Source organism: Salmo salar, chromosome ssa12 (genome assembly GCF_905237065.1).
Source record: "Salmo salar chromosome ssa12, Ssal_v3.1, whole genome shotgun sequence".
Lineage (NCBI taxonomy): Eukaryota > Metazoa > Chordata > Actinopteri > Salmoniformes > Salmonidae > Salmo > Salmo salar.
The window spans coordinates 5,767,684-5,784,775 of NC_059453.1; the positions used below are offsets into that span (position 1 = coordinate 5,767,684).

The window sequence follows — 17,092 nt, forward strand, 5'->3', positions numbered from 1 at the left end:
TTCCATTCCTTTACTCATATTTGTGTCTATTAGGTAGTTATTGTGGAATTGTTAGATTATATGTTAGATACTGCTGCACTGTCGGAACTAGAAACACAAGCATTTCGCTACACTCAAAATAACATCTGCTAACCATGTGTATGTGACCAATAACATCTGCTAACCATGTGTATGTGACCAATAACAGCTGCTAACCATGTGTATGTGATCAATAACATCTGCTAACCATGTGTATGTGACCAATAACATCTGCTAACCATGTGTATGTGACCAATAACAGCTGCTAACCATGTGTATGTGACCAATAACATCTGCTAACCATGTGTATGTGACCAATAACAGCTGCTAACCATGTGTATGTGATCAATAACATCTGCTAACCATGTGTATGTGACCAATAACATTTGATTTGATTCTGTATCGTTCAATCACACAGACTAATGGTTGGTATCGGCGGATGCAGAAGAAACGGACCAATCCAATGGGGGACTGTAGCAGTCTGTAGCTCAAACACAGAATGTTTCAAACGGTTTGGAATAGGGCTGGGACGATACCAGTATCGCAATACTCGTTAGTATCGTGGCAAAACACCAAACGGATGTAACTATTTTTTAGGAAAACAGCCCTAATGATGGCTATAGCACACAATGTTTTACAAAGAGCAGGTTTTTAAAGGACCGAAGAATTTAGTCTGCTTCTTGTTTTCATTTTTGCCATGGAAAACAATATTGTGAAAAGCCCTAGTTTGTAAGCACTAAATCAAAACTGAACATGTTATTACTCATTATTAACTCATGAAAGTGACAAACTGATACCTTTTCATTTTTTGTCAAAAACAACTTTATATCGAAGGAGCGCCTTTGATTTGACGGCCTGTACATGCGCACACAAACAGAAAAATAATATATAGAAATATATAAAAATGTAGTGAAAATTTATGTATCATATATATATATATATATATATATATATATATAAAATCAAATATATGTAAATACACAGTATCATTCAAGGGCTTTTATTTATACAATTTTCTACATTGTAGAATAATAGTGAAGACATCAAAACTATGAAATAACACATATGGAATCATGTAGTAACCAAAACAAGGGTTAAACAAATCAAAATGTATTTAATATTTGAGATTCAAAGTAGCCACCCTTTGCCTTGACAGCTTTGCACACTCTTGGCATTCTCTCAACCAGCTTCATGAGGTAGTCACCTGGAATGCATTTCAATGAACTGGTGTGCCTTGTTAAAAGTTCATTTGTGGAATTTCTTTCCTTCTTAATGCGTTTGAGTCAATCAGTTGTGTTGTGACAAGGTAGGGGGGTATACAGAAGATAGCCCTATTTTGTAAAAGACCAAGTCCATATTATGGCAAGAATAGCTAAAATAAGCAAAGAGAAATGACAGTTCATCATTACTTTAAGACATGAAGGTCAGTCAATGCGGAAAATTTCAAGAACTTCTTTAAGTGCAGTCGCTAAAAATATCAAGCGCCATGATGAAACTGGCTCTCATGAGCACCGCCACAGGAAAGGAAGACCCAGAGTTACCTCTGCTGCAGAGGATAAGTTCATTAGAGTTACCAGCCTCAGATTGCAGACCAAATACATGTTTCACAGAGTTCAAGTAACAGACACATCTCAACATCAACTGTTCAGAGGAGACATGCATGAATCACTGCAAAGAAACCACTACTACAGGACACCAATAATAAGAAGAGACTTGCTTGGGCCAAGAAACACGAGTAGCGGACATTAGACCGGTGGAAATCTGTCCTTTGGTCTGATGAGTTCAAATGTAAGATTTTTGGTTGCAACCACCGTGTCTTTGTGAGGCGTAGAATAGGTGAACAGATGAATTCCACATGTGTGGTTCCCACCGTGAAGCATGGAGGAGGTGTGATGGTGTGGGGGTGCTTCGCTGGTGACACTGTGATTTATTTACAATTCAAGGCACATTTAAACAGCATGGCTACCACCGTATTCTGCAGTGACACGCCATCCCATCTGGTTTGTGTTTAGCGGAACTAGATGACCTGGCCTCCACAATCACCCGACCTCTACCCAATTGAGATGGTTTGGACCGCAGAGTAAAGGAAAAGCAGCCAACAAGTGCTCAGCACGTGGGAACTCCTTCAAGACTGTTGGAAAAGCATTCCAGGTGACTACCTCATGAAGCTGGTTGAGAGAATGCAAAGATGTCATCAAGGCAAAGGCTGGCTACTTTTAAGAATCTCAAAGATATTTTCATTTGATTAACAGTTTTTAGGTTACTACATGATTCCATGTGTTATTTCATAGTTTTGATGTCTTTACTATTATTCTACAATGTAGAATAACTAACAGAACTGTCTACTGTGGTGGAAATATACCAGTGTATCTTCATGTCAATTAACATAACTCTGCTGGTTGTCCTGGTAACAGATACCAGTGGGCAGATCTATTTTATTTGTTCAAACTAAACTACAGCACTTACTTTGATGAGTCAAATCTGCTCCTTTCATCTCTTCTCCTAACTTTTATAAGTTATATTCTCCAAGAATCAATGTCTAGGTATGTGCACATCCTCATCCTAGACTTGTCGTCGTCGTCCCTTTCTCTTCTTTCACTGTAACAGCCTCCTCCTCTTTCAATGTGATATACTCCTCTTCCATTTTGAAAGCTTCTACCACCTCCTCTTCCACTGTGACAGCCTCTACCCTCTCTTCCACTCCAAATGGTTCTTTCTCTTCAACATCCTCCTCTTCCTCCTTTTTAATTCTGAAAGCTTCTACCTCCTCCTCTTCCACTGTTACATACTCTATTCCCTCTTCCTCTTTCATTCCAAACGGTTCTTTCTCTTCTTTCACTGTAACATACTCCTCTTCCTCCTTTTTAATTCTGAAATGTTCTTTCTCTCCTTTCACTGTAACATCCTCCTCTTCTTCTTCTTTCACGGCAATGTTCAGCCCCAGAGCTTCTCTCTCTGTCCAGCAGACCTCTTCTTTAGCAGAGGGGGAGTATTTTAGCGAGCTCATTGTCAGGGATGTTAGCTAGCTAGCATTAGTGACTAGCTTAGTCTAAGCTCAGTATCAATCTTAACAATGTAGTACATTTAACAAGCAAATTACGTTTTAAGTTAACTAAGAGACAAGTTGTGTTAAAAACACAGATTAATATACAAATTATCAAAGGAGCTTCAATGCATCAGTTTAATGTTGGCTCGTAAGCTACCGGGGTGGCTGAATTAGTTGCCATTTTGTTTTTAGGAAGAGTCCCGTCCACTAGATTATACGTCACGTAAAAAGCATCAACTGAAAGACTCACATCGCCATCTGCTGACTGGAGTTGGAAAAGCAGTTATTCACGACATTGTTTATTCTGGCAAAAAAAAAATATATATAATAATTTAAAAATGAGCAAATACATTTCAAATGAGAAAATACATTTTCTCTAACACCTTAGCCAATACTTTCCTCATCACAAGATAAGATAATTACTTTTTCCATCCCGATGGGGAAATGTTGTTTGCGGCTCTGTGTATGTACAAACATATCAAACATACAAAGGACATCAAGACAACTGCAGACAATAAATATGACAAAAGATGAGCTTCTACTTTAGTCAAATTTATTGTAAAACGCCTTTACATTTCTTACAAAATAATAAGGAGTTTGTTAGATTAATCATTTGTTGAATTAGATTAAACAAAGATGTAGGCCTACTCAATAACAAAAATAACTATTTTAGTGGTGACTCAAATATGTAGCCTATAGTAAGGTGAGTAGTCTAGATAGCTAATTTAGAAAAATGTGATATTATTTTTCTTCCCTTTTTAACATTACAAGTAATAATAGAAATCGACATCTCTGTCTGATTCCATCTCCATCTGTTTTTTTCTTGTAAGCCTTTTCCCATCCTGGAATCTGAGACCTTATGGGTATCTGTGGTAGGGAAGAAAAATGGATGACAATTTGGCATAGACACTATACATTACCCATAGTTTTCATCATCATGATTTCTATAGTTTAGGCATATAGCTAGTTACTTAGCTAGTGTTTGTGTTATCCAGCTAGCAATAACAGTGCTTGGTAACATTAATACGCTTGCTAGCGTTTAGTTACATCAAAAAGGGGCAAATGTTACTCATAGTGTGTAGCTAGCTAGCTAGCTAGCTAACGCTAACATGCTGGGTGTGTCTCACCTGGAGAATAAGGTTCAGGAAGGATAATACCATCGAGCCCAGCTAACGTTAGCCAGCTAGCTGGTAGCTACCATAGCATATTGCGAGCTTTAGCTAGCTAGCCAGTCAAGGATAGAATACAAAGTAATGTGTTCGAGTACTCAAATAACTTTGTGGTAATGGTTAACTTAACGGCTAGTTTTTCAATGTGCTTAATCAGATACTTAGTTACTTCTTCAAATAAGCAAATCATTACTTTTAAACATGATTGACTTTATTATTTTGCCCCCCAAAAAATGTAAATCCTTATATTGTGGGTAAACTTCCTGTGAAACTGGCAGATTTTCACAAGCAGGCTTTAATGTGCTGGGCTTTGTTGTATAAACACAACTTTTCACCTCATAAATGTTTTATATGGAACAATGGGTTGATATCATATAGAAACAAGATGTTATTTAACCATAAATGGTTCTCGAAAAACATTGTCCTTGTCAGCCAATTAGTTAATATTAGTGGGAATCTATTTACACGGAGAGAATTTATGGAAATATACAACTTTGAGGTTTCAAGCAAGGAATATGACACTGTTATTAAAGCTATACCTAGTGGGATAAAAACTTTACTTCAGAATAATGCATATTTTGGAATATCTCCGATTGTAAGCGATATTCAGGTGAATGGCATTGGTCTACTAGATACGAAATTCAACAATCGTTTATTAAGGGATATTTTCTACAGGAAGTCTATTCCCTCTGCGATATTTTGTTGGGCTTCATCGTTTGATGTAAACTGGCGCCGTGCTTGGCTCACTCCACACACATTTATGGTGACCAATAAAGTAAAGGAGATCTCCTTTAAGATAATCCATAGATTCTATCCATGTAATAGTTTGATTTCTAAATATATACTTGATGTTACCAGTGAATGCAGTTTTTGTGAACTAGAAACTGAATCTATTGAACACTTATTCTGTAATTGTTTATATAGTGAAGTGTTCTGGACTGATGTAAAAATACATCTTGGCCTCAAATTGCATACAACCATTGAAATTTCTAAGTTTGACATTTTATTTTACTACACTGATTCCACAATTGAACGTGAGTATGTCATAAATCTCTTTATTTTATTAGGAAAATATTTCATACACAAATCAAAATTTATGAAGAAAAAGCCCCTTTTCTTAATTTGTTTATCTGATTTGGAAAACTATTTAGAGTCTTTAAAACAAAATGTCCAAAAAATGTATTCGCTATATGTCTGTATTTGATTTGATATAATGTGGAATAGTTTTTTTTCATTTTTTTCACTTCTTTGGAATCCCTCTGGATGTTATGTTTATGTTTTGCATGTTACTGTTAAAAAAAGAATAATAATAAAAAAAATGTAAATCCCTTCCCCTAAATTCATGCTCTTCCTGTTTCTTCAAGAACGTTGTGGCGGGAAGCTTGCAAGATGGCAGCATTTTCCTCATGGAAGTAATCACATTATTTTGAATTGGTAAAAGAAAAGGATAAAAACATATTAATAACATGCAAACTGTGCCCCGGGGCTAAGCGCCTGTCAACTGCTAAGAACACAACTTCAAATATCAAGAAGCACCTTCAGGCCAAGCACAGCTCCACAAGACTGGTGGAGAAAGACCCAGGCCAGCAGATAGCCGTTGATGCTTAGAATGACCGTCCTTCTGCTCAAAAACAACAAAAGCTAGATTTCTGTTCACCCGGAGAGAACTAAATGAACATGTATGCGTCTTTGGTGATTGTAATTTATTCATTTGATTGCGTGCCATTTATTTCAATGTATTATGTTTAGGATTTAACTGACAGTTTGCGTTTGTTGTCAGCAGTTTAATGCCCAGGTAATTGTAATGTTCATGTCGGGCTTGTTGTGACTTAATAGCCTGTATTTAGTGGCGTTAATATGTTCAGTGCATTCGGAAATTGTGAAGTTGCTGGAGGAAACGGGTACAAAAGTATCTATAGCCACAGTAAAACGAGTCCTATATCGACATAACCTGAAAGGCCGCTCAGCAAGGAAGAAGCCACTGCTCCAAAACCACCATAAAAAAGCTAGACTACGGTTAGCAACTGCACATGGGGACAAAGATCGTACTTTATGGAGAAATGTCCTCTGGTCTGATGAAACAAAAATAGAACTGTTTGGCCATAATGACCCCCTTTGATGCCATGGAAACCATAAGCATTACCACACATGATATATCTGAGGAGTTCTCAGACAGAATTTAAAACCCTCTGGTTTCTGGGAAGTTGGCATTTTACACAGAAAGGGGTGGTCTTAATGTAACTCCTGAAAGGGAATTTAATAATAATAATAATAATCTGGGGAAAGGGGAGATTGATCTGAATGGCAATCTGGATCACCAATAAAGGAGGAGACAGTGGCGAGATCCTTCAGGTCATTTAACTTGACCTCTGTGGTCATATGACCATCTGGTGGGGAGGAGATACTGCTGTTTCACACAATCTCCTCACCAAGGCCGTCAGGCATGAGAACAGACCACAATCTCCTCACCAAGGCCGTCAGGCATGAGAACAGACCACAATCTCCTCAGCAAGGCCGTCAGGCATGAGAACGGACCACAATCTCCTCACCAAGGCCGTCAGGCATGAGAACGGACCACAATCTCCTCACCAAGGCCGTCAGGCATGAGAACGGACCACAATCTCCTCACCAAGGCCGTCAGGCATGAGAACAGACCACAATCTCCTCACCAAGGCCGTCAGGCATGAGAACAGACCACAATCTCCTCAGCAAGGCCGTCAGGCATGAGAACGGACCACAATCTCCTCACCAAGGCCGTCAGGCATGAGAACAGACCACAATCTCCTCACCAAGGCCGTCAGGCATGAGAACGGACCACAATCTCCTCACCAAGGCCGTCAGGCATGAGAACGGACCACAATCTCCTCACCAAGGCCGTCAGGCATGAGAACGGACCACAATCTCCTCACCAAGGCCGTCAGGCATGAGAACGGACCACAATCTCCTCAGCAAGGCCGTCAGGCATGAAAACAGAGCTATACAGTACTTCATCATAGTGTCATCCAACAGATGCATATCAGGGACTGCAGCTGGTGGTGACGCGGAGGTCCTCATGGGACGGGCCATCACTGCATTATTATGGGAACGAGCACCTGCAACAGATGTAAATAGAGGAATCATTGCCATATTTGGTCCAGATAATGCTGAACTTTGGAATTGTGTTATCAATTCAACACAAGACAATAATGAGTTAATTTGACAAAAAAAAAAAAGACAAGTCAGTTGAAATCGCACTGTGAATATATTAGACTTTTAGAATTGCATTGTGGGCATTCTAATATTTCACTGCACAGCCTTGACTATGGAATTGTGGATCAGTGAAATGGGGTATCAGCCTACGCAGTGACACCCACAGAACACAACTGTGAAGAGTGTACACAAATATTACCGTTGTAGCTCATATTGCAGGACTTTTTGACTGTAGGAAATCACCTCCCCAGTCAGTCTAGTGTGCGTATTGGACATTCATATTGCCATGTGCAGCCTTACCTATGGAATTGTGAAGTGATTTCCCACAGTCAAAGTCCTGCAATAAGAGCAACGACGCTAATATTTGTGTAAACTCTTCACATTTCATGGACCTAAGATCCATAGATATCAGCCTACTCAGTGACCGTTACAGAACACAACTGTGAAAAGTTCACACAACTATTAGCGTCGTAGCTCTTATTGCAGGACTTTGACTGTGGGAAATCGCCTCAGTTGTGAACATTTCATGGACCTAAGATCCATAGGCAAGGCTGTACAATGTTCTATGAAATCTAATACATCCACAGTGCGATGTCAACTGATTAAAATGAACAAATAAAAATGAACAAATGTTTGTCTTTTGTTGTATTTATACAACATTCCAAACATGATCTGGTCCAAATATGGCGTGATTCCACTATATGAATCTGTTTGCTTCAGTTTCAAATGCAGGACTTTTATTTTGAAGGCAAACCGCAAATTCTACTATTGTGCAAAAGCAAACAATCGAGCAAAGCGCTGTGACATTGATCAACCAACGGTGTGTTAGATACCACAGACAGACATTGGCTTGACACCCCCTCATTATCATATTGGAGGAAGAAATACAGACATAAATAAATATATAAGATGAATAACATTTTTTGGAGATTGAAGAATTAGATAATAGATAATTACGGCAGGTTTTGTCCTCGTGATTGACAAATTTATTATTTTGATTCACATGATTTGATTCACCAGAATCCTAACTAATACAATGGCGAAGTGAATCATTTGTTTGCAACAAAAAAAAAAGACAGTTTAAATGAATGGTCCAAAAAAAGTTAATAAACTTTGCATGGCCTTTACTCGCAAGTGTCGGTGGAAAGATATTGGGACATGATGAAAACATGAATAAATGCTAACAGCTACAGTGAGGGAAAAAAGTATTTGATCCCCTGCTGATTTTGTACGTTTGCCCACTGACAAAGAAATGATCAGTCTATAATTTTAATGGTAGGTTTATTTGAACAGTGAGAGACAGACATAATAACAAAAATCCATAAAAACGCATGTCAAAAATGTTATAAATTGATTTGCATTTTAATGAGGGAAATAAGTATTTGACCCCCTCTCAATCAGAAAGATTTCTGGCTCCCAGGTGTCTTTTATACAGGTAACGAGCTGAGATTAGGAGCACACTCTTAAAGGGAGTGCTCCTAATCTCAGCGTTTTACCTGTATAAAAGACACCTGTCCACAGAAGCAATCAATCAATCAGATTCCAAACTCTCCACCATGGCCAAGACCAAAGAGCTCTCCAAGGATGTCAGGGACAAGATTGTAGACCTACACAATGCTGGAATGGGTTACAAGACCATCACCAAGCAGCTTGGTGAGAAGGTGACAACAGTTGGTGCGATTATTCGCAAATGGAAGAAACACAAAAGAACTATCAATCTCCCTCGGCCTGGGGCTCCATGCAAGATCTCACCTTGTGGAGTTGCAATGATCATGAGAACGGTGAGGAATCAGCCCAGAACTACACGGGAGGATCTTGTCAATGATCTCAAGGCAGCTGGGACCATAGTCACCAAGAAAACAATTGGTAACACACTACGCCGTGAAGGACTGAAATCCTGCAGCGCCCGCAAGGTCCCCCTGCTCAAGAAAGCACATATACATGCCCGTCTGAAGTTTGCCAATGAACATCTGAATGATTCAGAGGACAACTGGGTGAAAGTGTTGTGGTCAGATGAGACCAAAATGGAGCTCTTTGGCATCAACTCAACTCGCCGTGTTTGGAGGAGGAATGCTGCCTATGAGGAGGAATGCTGCCTTTTCTGCTAAGGGGACAGGACAACTTCACCGCATCAAAGGGACGATGGACGGGGCCATGTACCGTCAAATCTTGGGTGAGAACCTCCTTCCCTCAGCCAGGGCATTGAAAACGGGTCGTTGATTGGTATACCAGCATGACAATGACCCAAAACACACGGCCAAGGCAACAGAGGAGTGGCTCAAGAAGAAGCACATTAAGGTCCTGTAGTGGCCTAGCCAGTCTCCAGACCTTAATCCCATAGAAAATCTGTGGAGGGAGCTGAAGGTTTGAGTTGCCAAACGTCAGCCTCGAAACCTTAATGACTTGGAGAAGATCTGAAAAGAGGAGTGGGACAAAATCCCTCCTGAGATGTGTGCAAACCTGGTGGCCAACTACAAGAAACGTCTGACCTCTGTGATTGCCAACAAGGGTTTTGCCACCAAGTACTAAGTCATGTTTTGCACAGGGGTCAAATACTTATTTCCCTCATTAAAATGCAAATCATTTTATAACATTTTTGGCATGCGTTTTTCTGGATTTGTTTGTTGTTATTCTGTCTCTCACTGTTCAAATAAACCTACCATTAAAATTATAGACTGATCATTTCTTTGTCAGTGGGCAAATGTACAAAATCAGCAGGGGATCAAATACTTTTTTCCCCTCACTGTAAACAGTTAACTAGCATGAATAAATGTGAATAGCTAAACAGTTAACCAGATAGATAACTAGCCAGGCTACAATATATGTTTTGAATGAATTGGCTACCTAGTTAGTCTGTTCTCTCCTATTCTATAGGCCTACCTGCTGCTGCAACGTGCTACTGTTTCTCTCCCCTTGAGGCCCACTCCACAGTGCACGTGCAGGTGATGCGGTCACACAGCATTAAAGCATTCTGATCCTGGTTGATATGGTGATTTGTATGTGATTAATAAAATATTTACAAACTATGCCTAAATAAATGGCTAACAGAAGTTATTAAATTAATTTCCATTGACTTTTTGAAAACTTATCAGACTTGATCCTTTTCCAAAACTTTCCCTGGAAAACAACAACAACAACAACAAACAAATCCAAATCCATCCCCGAAAAAAGCGTGGGAGCACTGTGGGTGTCATCAGATGTGAAAAATCTCTTTCCACACTTGCAGCAGTGGTAAGGCATCTGTTCCCTCGTGGTCTTTCAGGTTCCCTAACTAGGCAAATACCCTTCCACACTGGGAAGAAGATATATTTATCTTGTGTCTTGTCTGTATTGAGTTTATTCCATCGAGGACCACGTTGGAAACAAGTGATTTTCACTTTAACGCGTTATCCCCTGGGTTGTACTCCTACTCAGTGCATCCTTTTCCCCCAATAAATCCATCAATAGTTGTTAATGGATGCATTTTCAGGTGTACTAACCGTTTTTTTCACACTGGGAGCATTGGAAATGCTTATCTCCTGTGTGTATTCTTATGTGTTTTTAGTGTGCTTAACCTGGTAAAACCCTTTCCACACTGAGAGCATTGGAATGGTTTTTCTCCTGTGTGTGTTGTCGTGTGATCTTTCAGATGTGATGACTGGATGAATCTCTTTCCACACTGAGAGCATTGGAAAGGCCTCTGCCTCTCTACTAAGTGGGTTCTTTCATGTGATTTCAGGTCCCTTAATGCAGAAAAAGTATTTTGACACTGGGAGCAGTGATATGGCTTCTCTCCATTGTGTGTCCTCTCATGTGTTTTCATGGACCCTAACTGGGTAAAAGTCTTTCCACACAGGGAGCAGTGGAAATGCTTCTCTCTTGTATGTGTCCTCTCGTGTTTTTTCAGGGCGCCTAACTGGGTAAAACTCTTTCTACACAGGGAGCAGTGGAAATTCTTCTCTCCAGTGTGTGTTCTCTCATGTGTTTTCAGGGCCCCTAACTGGGTAAAACTCTTTCCACACAGGGAGCAGTGGAAAGGCTTCTCTCCTGTGTGTATTCGCTCATGCGTTTTCAGGGACCCTATCCGGGTAAAACTCTTTCCACACAGGTTGCAGTGGAAATGCTTCTCTCCTGTGTGCGTCCTCTCATGTGTTTTCAGAGCAGCTAACTGGGTAAAACTCTTTCCACACAGGGAGCAGTGGAAAGGCTTCTCTCCTGTGTGTATTCTCTCATGCATTTTCAGGTTCCCTAACTGAGTAAAACTCTTTCCACACTGCGAGCAGTTGTAAGGCTTTTCTCCTGTGTGTACTCTTTCATGAACTTTTAGGCTCCTTAAATTAATAAAACTCTTTCCACAATGGGAGCAGTGGTGTGGTCTCGCTGGTTTGGCCATTTTTGGGTCTGGTTGCCCTGAAGTACTCTTTCCGCTGTCCGAGTGAGAGTCTGGTCTCGCTCCTGCCAAAGAGAAAAAAAGTTTAATACTAAACATGGATGTTTTTTGACTATACAGTGTTTGTTTACAATTACAAGCTTATATTTGGGGTTCTGAGGGGTATACTACGACACTAGAGAGATCTTGTCAGGGTTTTCTAAAGCTAGCCTGCTTCAGTTAGCTTCACATTCCAGCTCAGGCTTCATCCTATATTACAAAGGTGAATATTGATCCTGCAGCTGCCATGCACAAAGACCATAACACAAACAACTTTTAATGAATTATCTGAAAGCTGATTAACATTTCCAATTGTTGTTAATTAGACAACTTGTCTTTCTAAAGCCTGTCTAAAGACCGTTTCTAATCTCCCACTCTACTCTTGTATTAGAAAGGTACAGGTGGTGAAACCCCCCAAAAAACAGAATCACCTGGATGCCGTAAGGACAACAATATGACAATGCCCCAGCCCTAACTGCATGAGTAGTCGGCCAGTAGTCATCTTCTTGTCCTTCATTTGTTTGCCCACCACTTGTAGATCTTCTATCCCCCCGATATCCTTCAACCCTGATCATCTTCTTCTTTCTCTGCATCAACAACTACCTGTCTACTCTAAACGTGTTGCAGAGAGTACAGAGGTTGTTCTTAATGATTTCATCTTGGTAAAGGCCACTATGAATAATAACTGTAGTTTGAGTACTTTAATCAACTTAAATCTGAAGAAAAAGAATAATCTATGCTCAGGTTGATTGAATATTAGGTGATAAAACACTCCATGTGTTTCAATGCAAACTGGGCTTAATAGGAGCATACTGGGCTTAATTGGAACAGCAATGATTTATGGTATAAAAAAAATACAGAATAACAAAATGTACTTAAAATATTTGGAAACCATTGTTCTGGGGTATAAATATACACTACATATTACAACGTTATGCAAAGTTAGTATTGATCATATTGAACAATATTTATTTATTTTGATTTCCATTTTGTATAGAAGGTGCTTTTGTGCTACTGTACCCTTTAAGCCCACCTGAGATACATGTCAAATTTACACACAATACCCCACAATGACAAAGCAAAAACAGGTTTTTAGAAATGATTGTACATTTATTTAAAAATACCAAAAAAATACAGAAATATTGTATTTACATAAGTATTCAGACCCTTTGCTATGAGACTTGATATTGAGCTCAGTTGCATCTTGTTTCCAAGGATCATCCTTGAGATGTTTCTACAACTTGATTGGAGTCCACCTGTGGTAAATTCAATTGATTGGACGTGATTTGGAAAGACACACACCTGTCTATATAAGGTCTCACAGTTGACATTGCATGTCAGAGCAAAAGCTGATGCATGAGGTCGAAGGAATTGTCCGTAGCGCTCAGAGACAGGATTGTGTCAAAGCACAGATCTATGGAAGGGTAGCAAAACATTTCTTCATTCTGAAATGGAAGAGGTTAATAACCACTAAGACTCTTCCTAGAGCTGGCCACACTAAGCAATCGGGGGAGAAGGGCCTTGATCAGGCAGGTGTCCAAGAACCCGATGGTCATTCTGACATGGGATGGGAGAACCTTCCAGAAGGACAACCATCTCTGCAGCACTACACCGATTAGGCCTTTATGGTAGAGTGGCCAGACGGAAGCCGCTCCTCAGTAAAAAGGCACATGACAGCCCACTTGGAGTTTGCCAAAAGGCACCTAAAGACTCTTAGACCATGAGAAACAAGATTCTCTGGTCTGATGAAACCAAGATTGAACTCTTTGGCCTGAATGCCAAGCTTCACATCTGGAGGAAATCTGGCACTATCCCTACGGTGAAGCATGGTGGTGGAAGCATCATGCGGTGGGGATGTTTTTCAGCAGAAGGGACTGGGAGATTGAGGGAAAGATGAACGGAGCAAAGTTCAGAGAGACCCTTGACGAAAACCTGCTCCAGAGTGCTCAGGACCTCAGACTGGGGCGAAGGTTCACCTTCCAACAGGACAACGACCCTAAGCACACAGCCAAGACCACGCAGGAGTGGCTTTGGGACAAGTCTCTGAATGTCCTTGAGTGGCCCAGCCAGAGCCTGGACTTGAACCCGATCGAACATCTCTGAAGAGACCTGAAAATAGCTGTGCAGCAATGCTCCCCATCCAACCTGACAGAGCTTGAGAGGATCTGCAGAGAAGAATGGGAGAAACTCCCCAAATACAGGTGTGCCAAGCTTGTAGCGTCATACCCAAGAAGACTCGAGGCTGTAATCGCTGCCAAAGGTGCTTCAACAAAGTACTGAGTAAAGGGTCTGAAAACGTATGTAAATGTCATATTTCCAGCTTCTTTTTTTAAATACATTTACTAAAATAAAAATAACCGTTTTTGCTTTGTCATTATTGGGTATTGTGTGTAGATTGATGAAGGAAACAAATAATTTAATCAATTTTATAACAAGGCTGTAATAGTTAGTTGATCTAAGCTCATTGGGCATTTATCAGTTATATTCTCCAATAATCAATAGCTAGGCCTATATATTATTAATTAAAAAGTCCAAAAATGAATATACCAATGGCAGATTGCCCTTGAACAATATCTACAGTACTGAATAACCTATTCAAGTATAGCACTTCAGTAGAATGCCTCTTTAAAAAGCGCAGAGTTCGTGCCCGTTTAAGACAATACTCACTGGTGCTAATCCGATCTTCAGTCTCCTCTTCCTCTCCTTCCACTTCCTCCTCTTTTACTGAGATAGCCTCCTCTTTCACTCTAAAAGGTTCTTCCTCTTCTTTCATTATAATATCCTCCTCTTCTTCTTTCAATGTGATATCCTCTTCCTCCTTTTTCATTATCAAAGCTTCTACCTCCTCCGCTTCCACTGTGACAGCCTCTATCATTTCTTCCTCCTTCACTCCAATGGGTTCTTTCTCTTCTTTCACTGTATCATCCTCCTCTTTTAATATGATAGCCTCCTCTTCCACTCCAAAATGTTCTTTCTCTTCTTTCACATCTTCCTCTTTCAATGTGATGCTGATAGACTCCTCTTCCTCCTGTTTTATTCTGAAAGCTTCTTCCTCTCCTTTCACTGAGATATTCTCTTTTTCTTTTATGACAATGTTCAGTTTGAGAGATTCTTTCTCCGTCCAACATCTCGCCTCTTCTTTAGCTGGGGGTGAGTAGCTTAGAGAGCTCATGGTTGTGGATGCTAGTTAGCATTAGCGACTAGCCTAGTGCTAGGCTCAGTATCAATCTGAACAAGTTTGCAAATGTAACAAGTACATTACGTTAAAGTTAACCAGTAGATACCTCAACAGAATTGTTTTTAAACAATGAGATTAATATCCACAAAAATGGTCTAAAGCGCTTCAGTGTTTCGGTTGTATGTTGGCTAGCAAACTACCGAGGTGTTTTAAACAGTAGCCGTGTTGTGGTTCTTGAGCGTCCTGTCCACTAGATTATACGTCACGCAAGAAGCATCACCTGAAAGACTCACATCGCCATCTGCTGCCTGGAGTTTAATTAGGCAATTTGGCAGCGATTATGGCTTTGAGTCTTTCTGGGAAAATCTCTAAGAGCTCATTGTCCATTGTTTTTTTTTATTATTCAAGCTCTGTCAAATTGGTTGTTGATCATTGCTAATGAACCATTTCCATGTCTTGCCATAGATTTTCAAGTAGATTTATGTCAAAACTGTAATCGGCCAATCAGGAACACTCACTGTCTTCTTAGTAAGCAACCCTAGCGTAGATTTGGCCTTGTGTTTTAGGTTGTTGTCCTGTTGAAATGTGAATTAATCTCCCAGTATCAGGTGGAAAGCAGACTGAACCAGGTTATCCTCTAGGATTTTGCCTGTGTTTAGCTCCATTCTGTTAACTTTTTTATTCTGAAAAACTCCCCAGTCCTTAACGCTTACAAGCATACCCATAACATGATGCAGCCACCACTATGATTGAAAATATGGAGAGTGGTACTCAGATTTGCCTCGAACATAACCCTTTGTATTCAGGACAAAAAGTGAATTGCTTTGCCACATGTTTTGCAGTATTACTTTAGTGGCTTGTTGCAAATAGGCTGTGGATTTGGAATATTTATAAATATTTGTATTCTGTACAGACTTCCTTCTTTTCACTCTGCCGATTAGGTGAGTATTGTAGAGCAACTACAATGTTGTTGATCCATCCTCAGTTCTCCTATCACAGCTATAAAACAGTTACAGAGTTTTAAAGTCACCATTGGCCTCATGATGAAATCCCTGAGCAGTTTCCTTCCACTCCGGCAACGGAATTAGGAAGGACGCCGGTATCCTAGTGACTGGGTGTATTGATACACCATCCAAAGTGTAATTAATAACTTCACTATGCTCAAAGGGATATTCAATCTCAGATGTTAGATTTTTTTTCTACCAATAGGTGTCCTTCTTTGTGAGGCATTGGTTGAATCTGTGTTTGAAATTCACTGCTTGACTGAGGGACCTTGCAGATAATTGTATGTGTGGGGTAGAGAGATGAAGTAGTCATTCAAAAATCATGTTAAACACTATTATTGCACACAGTGAGTCCATGCAACTTCGTTTGTGACTTGTTAAGCACATGTTTACTCCTGAACTTATTTAGGCCATAACAAAGGGGTTGAATACTTATTGACTCAAGACATTTCAGATTTTCATAATTTTTTATTTTAGTTCGATTTTTTTTAAATTATTGAATATCCAAAACATACAATATACTTGCAGTGAAGCCGCTCAACAACTACACCACACCAGTCATCCAACAGATTCCCATTCAGAGCGACACACAGAAGCATCCAGGGTCAATGCCCTGCTCAAGGGCACGTTGACAGATCTACCACCAGGCCAAAAAACGTGAACCCGAACCCTCCAAGATCCCCCCACAGTTCCCCAATAGCTGTCCCTCAACCATTCGAGACCCCTCCCACAGTCCCCCCCAAGAAGAAAAATACATGTAAAAAATACAATGAATTCTATTCCCCACCCCCCAAGAACCCCCCAATGCACCAACAACCATAACAGCAATGCCAACTGTATGTGTTTGTGTGCATGTCTGGCACTATTACATGTATGTGTGTGTTCTTGTATGTGTTTATTTAAATGAGAGTGTGTGTATATGCATGTGTACCAACACCTGCACGGCATCAGCCTCAGGCAAACTGGCATTAGTTATAAAAACACTGCCCCTGTTTTATTTTGACTTTATTTTTTGACTTTTTTCTTTGACCATCGTTCGACTTCCCGCACAACAACTCCCTCAGCTTCCCTCAGCCCATC

The 17,092-nt window shown here is 40.0% G+C and overlaps 1 protein-coding gene across 1 annotated transcript; it reads right to left on the reverse strand.

The window, feature by feature from the left end:
• Positions 1 to 10,100: 10,100 nt before the first annotated feature.
• Positions 10,101 to 15,236, reverse strand: LOC106563997 (zinc finger protein 501-like). Its single transcript, XM_014129958.2, has 2 exons — positions 14,498 to 15,236; positions 10,101 to 11,856 (listed from the first exon to the last, which is right to left on the reverse strand). Exons 1-2 carry the CDS (start codon positions 15,000 to 15,002, stop codon positions 10,934 to 10,936), a joined length of 1,428 nt encoding a protein of 475 aa, XP_013985433.2. The 5' UTR covers positions 15,003 to 15,236; the 3' UTR covers positions 10,101 to 10,933.
• Between the last annotated feature and the right edge of the window lie 1,856 nt (positions 15,237 to 17,092).